Source organism: Hipposideros armiger, unplaced genomic scaffold, assembly GCF_001890085.2.
Source record: "Hipposideros armiger isolate ML-2016 unplaced genomic scaffold, ASM189008v1 scaffold_147, whole genome shotgun sequence".
Taxonomy (NCBI): domain Eukaryota; kingdom Metazoa; phylum Chordata; class Mammalia; order Chiroptera; family Hipposideridae; genus Hipposideros; species Hipposideros armiger.
In genome coordinates this window covers 2737907-2748511 of record NW_017731497.1, presented here as the reverse complement: position 1 = coordinate 2748511, position 10605 = coordinate 2737907, and the positions used below count along the sequence as shown (strand labels likewise).

General features: G+C 42.7%; 1 protein-coding gene across 1 annotated transcript in view; it reads right to left on the bottom strand.

The window, feature by feature from the left end:
- RAB8B (RAB8B, member RAS oncogene family) overlaps positions 1–6625 on the bottom strand; it is a 65546-nt gene extending 58921 nt beyond the window's left edge. The window contains exon 1 of the mRNA XM_019650813.1: positions 6412–6625. Within this exon, the coding sequence (XP_019506358.1) occupies positions 6412–6535 (124 nt within the window). The 5' untranslated portion in view covers positions 6536–6625. The remainder of the gene's footprint in view (positions 1–6411) is intronic.
- Between the last annotated feature and the right edge of the window lie 3980 nt (positions 6626–10605).

The window sequence follows — 10605 nt, the reverse complement described above, 5'->3', positions numbered from 1 at the left end:
GAGTGCTGGGCAGAACACAAACACAAACACAGCTCCATCTGCTAATTAAAACTGGGCACCGAAACTGTTAACAGGCATCTGTTGCATTGTTTGCATCTAATGGGCAGAGACAAAGCTGAAATGGCTCTTCCAAAGCAAATCCAATGATTTCACTCATTTTCCCTTTGGTATTTATTCTAGTGGGGGGTTGGAAGCAGGGTGTTAAACAGCTTATTATGGAATCTGAAAGTTAAGTGAAATAGCTTTCATATTTTAAAACACCCCTTTAAAAATGATTATTGAAAAATAGGCAGCATGTTATGGGGGGAAATACATTCTTTTTTTAAAAAAGATTTTATTGGGGAATTGGGGGATGGGAACAGCGTTGGGGAATCGGGGAAGCGGAACAGACAAGTTGCTGTCCTTTTGTTCTTCAGTCTAGTTGTGGAGGATGTCACTTCTCTGGCCCATGTTAGTATTATCATTGTGCTCTTCCCAGGTGAGGCAGTTGTTTGCCAGCCATTGGACGGCTGCTCCGGGTGACTCATGGCAGCCCAGCTCCAGGTGGAGCTGTTGTTCACCATCTTAGCTGTAGAGGGCGCAGCGTCACTGGCTCTCATGTGGGATCCGAACCGGAGCCCTGATGCTCAGAGCTGGCGTCCCAAGCCAACTCTTAACCAACACGACACTCGGCTGGCCCAGGCAATATATTCTTGTGTAAAGAATTCAAATTAAGCAATTTGAATTTTATCTCAGATATCATCTAATCATCTATAATACTATAACAGATAGTAACTAAAATCCAAGCAATGCTTTACAGTTTATATAGTGCTTTCACAATTCATCCATCCAGCCATTCATTCATCCAGTTGAGTGGTCATTTAATAGAGGCTTTGGAGATTTAAAAGGTGAATAAGACTTGATTCCTGCTCTAGGGAATTCACAGCAACCCTGAAAAGTTGGTGCTGTATTACTACACTCTATTCTATATAAAGAAACTAAGGCCCGAAAAAGACAACTGATTCACTAAAGGCCAGAAAGCTATGAACAACATAAACCCAGATCTGACACCTATCTATTGCTCTCCTTAATTCACCACGCTTCTCCCTAACACCAACCATGAACCAGTCCACTTCATCGGCTACTTACATGTTAGAAGTTCCATGTTATGTTATAGTCCACAATATTATTATTCACAACCTAAAACCTACTTCCCCGTCCCCACTCAAACCTTCTCCCCATCCTGCTAGGAAAAATTCTTTCCTGCAAAAATTTGCCAAGTAGCAATTCTAACACACACAAAGAGCTAGTCCCAGGATGATTTTGTGAGCGGGCAGGCCAAACTAAGCTAGAACCAGCTTCAGGCTATGCCAGCAGCTCCCTGGCCCTCTACTTCTGGTTCCATGGTTCTTTTCAGGTTCAGTTATCAGATTCAATTCAAAAGCCAACTGCTAAAATTCTCTTTGTCTTCAAAGACTAGACTTATTTCCCTCTAAGACAATATGAAAACCAGTTTCATTTCAGCTTTTCTCAGTGGATCCAATCTTGGCGCTGTGGCCAAGAGAATCTCCTCCCTGATTTGCTGTCATGCAAAACAGCTGGTCAAGCTCTTCATTAAAGTACACTTATGCTGAAGACACATCCATATCTGTCCAAGACTCAGTTTCCCATTCCCATCCTTAATTTGAGTGGCTTTTTTCAATCACTGGACCACTGAGTGAGGAGATTAATTTAACCCTTTATTATCAGGTACTAAATTCTACTTTTTCTGAAATAGTGTTACTTCAAAGCTATTATTTAGATGGGAAGGCTCCTAACAGCTTTGAAAGAACACAGTAACGTTAAATAAGGTTTTACGTACAAAATGTTCAATTTCAAGATGCATGTTCCTTGTATATTTTTGTTTGCAAGGATGAAAACAACTAGGAAAATTAAAATCAACTTGCTCTACATATCTGGATTATGCTCAGCCAAATGTTGATATCATCTTGGATAAAAATGTAAACATGACAAAGTTTGTTTTTCAGTCAATAAGTCTTGATAAAAGCTTTGAATTGCTACCAACCAAAACCAGTTTTTAACTTTAAGCTGGGGTCAGCAAACGTTTTTCTATAAAGGAACAGTTAGTAAATATTTTTAAGCTTTGTGGGCCACATATGGTCTCTGTTGCATATTCCTCTGTTTTGTGTGATTTTTAAAATAACCCTTAAAAAAAATGTAAAAATTATCCTTAGCTTATAGACTGCAAAAAACAAGCTGCAGGCCACATTTGGCGGATGGGCAACAGTTTGTCCACTGCTGATTCTGAGGAAAGAGAATCCAAGAAAAAAAAAAAAAGCAATGTTACAGAATAAAACATCTATAAGTGCTCTGGTGAGATGAGGCTGAAACAATTACCAGCAGATACTACTATTAATGTGATTTCATTAGTGATTTTGCACATGGAAGGAATTTTAATGACAAGATGGCTTTTGATCTCCTGACTTGAAACTACAAACACAGAAAGAAAGGGCAAAGGACAACTATAGTATGCTGATATATCCCAGTATCAACTCCTATAGCACTCTGAGTCATTGTATGAGCATTTGCTATTTCCCTGAACAGATCTGGCTCTTAACTTTCCTCACATAAAAGCTTAGGTACAAAATCTAATTCCTCCCTGCAAAAGGTGGTGACTTAAATTTATGGAGATGGTCATACTGATCAGAAATAGCAGTAGGTTGACTGAAAAGTGACACAGACTTGGATTTAAGGTTCACTGGAGGCTCTGCTACAACCAGAGGTGTGATCTTGGCAATGTCAACTTAACCTTAGTTTTCTTATTTATAAAATTGGGGCATGGACATAAAGTAGATAATTTCTCAGACTCTTTCTGCTGTCAAACTATGACTATACTAAAATGAAACCACTCAGGAAATACCCTAACAGGAAGAAGGGGGCAGGGCAGGGGAAAGACACCAAAGGAAAGAAGCTTAGATTGTCCCGTTAGAGGAGAGGGCTGGGTTTTCTTTTTGTGTTACTAGTACCTTGTTCAGTATAGGCCATTCCAAGACATCAAGATGCCCTGGCATCAATATTAACACGCATCCACGTCCCACAGGAAGTACAATACATAGCTAGCTAACTGTGTTGCTGTTTCCTAGTTGTCTTAATGTTACATTTTACAGGCATTTAATTAAACATTAATTATGATTATGTAAGGGGTTTGAGAAAGCCAATCGAAAAACTTTTTTTCAGTTCTCAAACATCTGAACTGAAAGGCTGGTGCTCCTAGGCACTGGGCCTACAATTTCAAATGGATAAACTATCCCTACTCAACAGTTGACACATATCTGACTGATACACTGGAAGATTCCAAGTCAGTCAGTTGAAAGAAAATGTACCCTCCACCACCTCAACAGCAGAAATAAAATGAGGGGAGCCAGAATATCAGCGAAGATAGCAGAACCTTAGAGAAGTAAGAAGAGAGTATCTGTGAAACAACTGTATCTGCATTCAAACTGACTAATTGTCTCCATCCTTTCACGATAGCAGAACCCTTATTGAAACAGTGTTTAAAGATGGCAAGATGCCCCTTTTTAAAACTACTTAAACTTTGACAAAGCAAAATTAAGACTTAAAATATACCTTCATAAGAAGAAACAGGCGCGTAGTATAGGTATCTACCAACACACACACACACACAGAAGCATTAAGAAATGGATCTTTCCTGTGACGTAAGCCTTATCAAGTTTTGTCAGCAGTGCTGTGGCAGAGCTTGTCAAAACCTAGTCAGAAAAACCCAGGAACTTACACACCTAGGTGCTTCAAGAAACAATGACTGGGAGGAGACGGACCACCAACTCTCACCTCAACAACTTCAGATCACCTGGAGATGGGATGGGGTGGGGGGTGGTTGAAGGGGTGGGATAGTGCTCCTAGAGATGTGGACACTCCAAGCCATGTCTGTGGTCAGTGAAGACGGGGTGGAAATGTTTACCAGAATGGTATTAACATTCCCTTTATTTTCCTAACTTAATTTCAACTGCATTAGGTTTCAGATATATAAATTCTTCTGCTGTTGGAAGGTGTGCTACCACTTCCTGTCGGGGCTAAACAAGTGGCATGGAAGGTTTCCCCTCCTCCAAGTCAACTGAAAACACAGCTCAGAGCTTCTCTTCACCACATCCACCCCACAGAAAATAGAAAGACCAAGATTATTCATGAGATTCACCCCATTTAACGTCTACCACCTGTTCCAAATGGTTCCAGGACATAGTTTTTCATGGCTTAATAGCTGCAACCCTCCATTGAACCGAATTTTTATCATTAAAAAAAGATCCTAATCCTTCAGAATGACAAGTAATTTTGAAAAGCTACTATTTTAAAAGGAAGCAGTCACACTTATAGGAAATATGGGACGAAAATTAAGGCAAAAAGAGGAAACTAATAAAATTATTGCAAATAAGCAAAAGGCACCCAAGGAGCTTAATAGAAACAGCTATGAGACTCACTCACTTTCAAAGCAGGAGAATGCTTCTGAGAGGGTCACACAGAATGGACAAAAGACTGCCCACTCTACTTGTCGGAAATTGTCCATTACCAACTGGACTGCAGCATGCATTCAACAATGAAAAAGGGTTACTCAGGGTTTTGAACTTAGTACCAGCATCTAAAATACCCTTTAGTTGCTGTAACAGCTCCCACCAAATCTCTTAGTATACGTACAACGTGACATTTAAAATCTGCTTCCTCAGAAAAGAAAAAGTCCCACTCAAGACTGACTGCCAAGAGCCTGCAATTCAAACTTCCCTAAGCCCAGACATCATAACACACAGGTTTCAGACCACTCAATCCATATGAAAGAGGCCAGAATAAACAAACCAACCATAGCCTTTCCTAGCACTTGATTTGAAAGGTGCTCTATACCCAAATACTTTTTTTTTAAATGATAAATTAGTCTTAAGACATACAAATAATCAAATATACTTATTACCACAGCACTAGGCCCCTAATAATCCCAGAAATTCATGGTGAAATACGCTGTAAAAACTATTTGAAAGATGTTTAAGTGAGCTACTATTAGAAGCCACAAACATCACCCAGACAACCAAAAGCAAAGAATCGTAAGGTACTTAATTGACCTGCAGCTACTTAACAACAGCAATGATGTTAAGGCCACTCGTATAAGTAGCTTAAAATCATCTTTAATTTGTGCTTCAGTTTATGGGAAGTTAGAGAACTTGTTACCTGAACACCAAGTCTTCCAGTACAACAGTAGGAAGGACAGCTCCCAGACAAAACAAACAAAAAAACCCCTAAATCAATCGACAGTAATTGGGGGGTATATTGTATGATGTGATTCACTGAGCAAGTACTAGTTAACACCAAAGCAAAATATACAGGGAAACAGGTAGAATCCTCAGCTGAGAACTTATTAAATATTGAAGCCCAAGAATTTAAAAACTTGAGAAGTGTTGTTTCTCAGGAGATGTTAGTAAAGAAGCGAACCATGTTTTCCGGACCACACCATTCCCCCAAGTCACCAATTCTCTTAGTACCTGTTAACACTCACAGAACAGTTTACTGCTCCCCACAGACATCCTTCCATCATTAGTCACTTTTTCTCTTTCTCCTGCACTTGAACCAAAGGAAGCAAGGAGAGAAAATGGTAACCAGCGCTCCCAGTTACTGAGGAAAGTCCTGCTTTCCGTTTCCTCTCCCTTTCCCACCTCTGGCTTCTCTGCTCAACCTCTCTACTGTGTATTCTGCTTTCCTTTTCTCTTTTTATCTCACGCTCAGCTTGCCTTTCCTTTCTCCACCAAGCATCCTCATTCCAGCCTCTGGACCCTTGAACTCTTCTCCTACCTACAGTTTTCTGCCCCCTCCCATGACATCTCTGTCCAGACCTCCTGTGCCCCCCATCCCTCACCTCCTGTCACTCATTCACCTGAATTCCCGACCGATGGCCGGGTTCTCACCACTCTTGTCTCCTGTGTCCTCTGTTCTTTTACTTCACGTCCCTCACATCCCCCCAGCCCTTCATTTCCCTCTTTCACATTTCCTTCTTATTTCCAGTCTTTTAATCCATTTCACACCCACTAATCCTTTCTCTCTCTCTCCACGAGATTTCCTGTGTCCCCCCCACTGTGTCCCTCTAAGGCCCTTCCCTGTCATTCCCCCAACCCTCTCGTTTTCCCCAATAGCCCTAGTCCTTGTTCCTCCTTCCCCTTTCTTTGCCCCCAAGTTTCTCCTTCACCTCCCAGCCTCACGTCCCCGCCCGCCCCTCTCCTTCGAGTCTTCGCCACCCTTTCCCACTGCCCTCGTCGTCCTGCCGTCCCCGGAGTACTCTCCCTGGGGCTCCCAAGCGCTCCTCCGCCCCACTCTCCCGGGCCCCCTCGCACCCGCCCCCCGTTTCCCACTCCCCGTCCCTGGCCGCGGCCCCTCCCTCACCGATGGTGGAAATGAAGGTGGTGTTGAAGGCGTCCTCGGAGAAGCGGAACAGGAGGCAGGTCTTGCCTACCCCCGAGTCGCCGATCAGCAGCAGCTTGAACAGATAATCGTATGTCTTCGCCATCTTCTCACTCCGGCCCTCTGACCGGGGAGCGAGAGGAGCAGCGGATCGAGGCGGGGAGGGGGCCGCGGGCGAGGGGGCGTGCCCGCCGAGGCGCCGCCGCTCGCTCCGCCCCGCGCTCCTCCCCTTCCCTCGGAGAAAGCCTGCGCGCCCCGCCCCGCGTGGCCAATCCGCGGGGGTTTTGTCATTACCTCCCCGCGCCCCAGGGCTTCATGGGACTTGTAGTTCCTTCGAGGAGCTTCGGGCGTGCCCGTTGCTGGTTGTCTGGACTGCCCCAGAAGATAAAAGAAAATCCGCTTTGGGCGGGGTGACCGGGTAGAGTAGGTGTTCCCACCTGAGCTAGGAAGGGAGGCCGGGTTTCGAACTCTGAGCGTCGCGCCGCGGGTACTTGACTTCGTGTTTCTTTGTGTGCGGAGCCTTTCAAATCCAGGACCTCGGAATCGGAGTCCTTGCGGTTTCCGCATCTCTTCCGCCGGGACACGGAGCTGAGATGCTTTCTTTCCTTTTCGGTGCTGTGGCGCAGCCTGCGGATTATCTGCAGAGTGCATTATCTGGCTTCACCTCCTGTTCCTGCCCAGCATCACCTCTAAGCCCTCTCCGTAACCCCTCAGTTACGGAGCTCGAAAAGAACGATTGCCGTTCTAACCCCGCTCCTCTTTTCTTCACGCCTCCAGACGAGATCCAAATATGATGGGTATTTTAGAGGATCTGCCATACAGACTACTACCGTCCCCCCGCAGGAGGATGGATTAAAAAAATCTGGGAATTGAAAATATTAAGGGTTATGCTACTTAACCCTTAAGGGCACAGGTTATGCTGTGCCCTTAAAAATTGGAAGCATTATGAGGCAGGAACTGTGACTATGGGAATCTGGAGACATATTTGGATTTTGTCTTGGCTCAGCTACTTAACTGCACAAAGGTTCTCTGCACCTCGGTTTTCTCATCTGTAAAGTGGGTATAAAACAAGTTGTTTCATAGGGTTGTAGGGAAAATTAAATGAGAACCTGAATGTGAAAGCTCTTTGAAATCCATAAGGCATTGTAGAAATGTGAATGGTGATGGTAACCCCCTTTAATCCTCAGTAGGCTGACTCTCACTTAATGGATCACAAATGAAGGGGGGAAACAGCATTCCATCATACTCAATATAATCCTTTAGTTTCCATCTCAGACTATTCTTTGTTTTTGTGGATGTATTGTTCAGGCCTCTTTCATTTGCCAGTGGCAGAAACCCAAACAGATGAAGCTCTTGGAAAAGGAGTTTACTGGCTCAGGTAAAGCCAAAGGACAAGTGAAGAGCAAAGAAGGTCTGGGAAGCGTCATCCAGTCAGGGCTCTCTGTCTCTCATCTCTTCTCCTCCCTTCTCAGTTTTCATTCTAATATGTCAGATACCGACAGATAAGACCCACATGAATAAAATTTCTTTCGGGTCCTCAATTTTAAAGGGATAAAGGGGTCCTGAGGCCAAAATATTTGAGAACCACTGGTCTAGGCATTTACCTTACATCTAAGGAGGTTATGAAGGGAACCAGTGGACTCAACGATTAGTGGAATAAGCAAAAAACTTGGACAGTTAGTTGAACAAGACAGCAGGCTTTTATAAAATATGTCTTGAGAGTTGTGTGGCTTCATGTACAATGACAATGACAGTCCATTCTTAGTTTTGTCATGGAAGACAATTCAGTTGGCCCTGGTATCAGCCTTCACATTCCATGTGGAAAGAACATGAAATGTGCGTTAATTCACACCTATTGATCACATAGTACCCAGAGGGTTGCTGCTAATCTAATATCTAATTCCTAGAGTCCACTTGATGAGAACAAACTCTAAGAAGGTCAAAATCACAGTGCCTGCTGCCTAATCAGGAGGGATTCTGCCCTCTGGCACAGGCTGAAGCCTCCTTGCCCCAGCCAGCTTTTGGGCAAGTCTGTGAACTTGGCCTCAGCAGTGCTGAACTAATGTGGATGGTTCAGTTCTACACTTTCATCTTCATTCTGGGAAAGAAGAAAAAATATCTTCAAATATCAATGGAATCCTCTTTCTTTTGTAAAGTGTGTGCTGATTAAAGTAACTTTTAGTCCCACTAGCTACTTGCAACTGTTGGCATTCTCTTTCTGTATGAATAAGAAAACGCTGATGTGGTAAAGAACTTAAGTTCAGAAGAGAGTCTAGAGTTAGGAATTTTAAAATCCCTAAATTTCCTTAGGGGAATTTTGATAATTGAAGGGAAATTAAAAAAATTCTGTCTTAATTTTCACTTCCCTGGTTTTTCTCTACTACCAATGTGCATAACATTGGGACTTTCTAGCTATAAATCTGTGCACCACTGTTGAACCATTCAAGCATTTTGATATATTAACACTACTTCAAGAAGAATCCAATTTTCTTGGATTTTCTTAATGCATTATTAAATTTCATATTTTGTACAATATGCTGCTTAGAGATGAGATTTTGGTGGTAGTAACAGTACTATTGAATCAAGGTACTTTACTCAAAGGACTGGACAATAGTATACTTGTAGATCCGAGGGTACCACAGGTAACAGGTTGCTGGTTGCCACTTGCTTTCTTTAAGTGCATCGATAGATCCTTTTTAAAGGAAACCACATGAATACTCATTTGCAGTTGCCCAAACCCACCTTTGAAATGCTCCATCACTGCAGACCAGCACATTCAATTTGATTCTGTATTTATTGAAGCCCTTTGGTGAGGTTAACATGTACCTGGCAGCTTGATTTACAGAAATCTACATGTCTAAGGAGTTTACCCTCTGTGGTTTTTGTCAGGCCAGCATTCTTCCCTCCTGTTGTTGGGAAGCTGCTTCTCCCCCAGTGGTGGATGTGAATCATGGGACTTTACTCCTCCAGCCACAGAAGTCGGCATATGACCAGGCTGGGTCAATTTGAGTTCTTCCCTGTGAATTTTCTAATGATGCTGAAAGGAACTCTGTCTGGTGTGAGTTCTGTGTGAGCTTTTGGTTTTGATCACAGCTCTGGTTCATTCTTCTGTATTCTCTTGTTGCTGCCCTCCCCTATATGTTTAGTTTGTCCTCAGCCAGGCTTTCCTCATAGCTAGCAAGACTGCCATGTTGCACAATTCCAGAAGCATTATTCACTTCTTACAGTAGTTTATTCATCTTGGGGGTCAAAGACCTCCAAGAATATACAAACATATTCTTGAGGGTGTGTTCTCTAAGGGAAATTTCAAATTAATTCAAGCATTCTTTAACTGGTTTAAATTGCTCCATGATACTTGAGTGCAAGAGGTCTCACCTTTCTTAATTGCTTAAACGAAATTATATTTGGCTGAGACCCCTATTTGTCAAGGGCTGGCACAACTGATATCAGTCATTATTGGGGCTTTTCTTCCCCTTAATTGTATCCTACAAGAATCCAGGCGCTTACATGGTCCTGAAAAATTAGGGGCAAAGCAGCCTCTGGCCATCAGCCTGCATCCACCAGTGTTGATGTTTCTGCCTAAGCTCTCTTGGGCCCTGGTTCTCTGCCATCTGTTGAGCACAGCTGTCCCGGTGGGCTACAAAGATGTCCTTCATGGTGATTATTTTCACTGTCTGATGACTCAGCCATTGAATAAGTTCTCTCTCTGTTATCGAATAGTTTGTGTACTTCTTTGTCTTCTCCCTTAAAACTTGAGCTGATCGAGGAATGGGGGCATTGCTAATTTCTGTTTTCCCAGCATGCCTAGCATGATGCCTTACACATAGTAGGTACTCAAATTGTATTGTCAAATGAACCTCTGACTATCCTGCCTGGGATACCTTCAGTTTATTATTTGCTACAAGACCTAGGTATTTTTGGCCTCACCAGTATCTATCTTTCTGGCTGTACTGCATAGAGAGTTTGTATTTATATGTTATTCATTCTCTAAGTATACTATTCATTGTTGTGTTTAAGAAATTAGTGTGATTATATATTATTTCTCTAGCTTGTCAAGATCATATTGAATGATAACCCCTCACAAATACTAATTTCTGTTTATCACCTGTGTGTCATCCAAAAACATGCTATTTGTTTAGTGATAGTCCGGTGGGATAATTCTATAATTATCTTTAT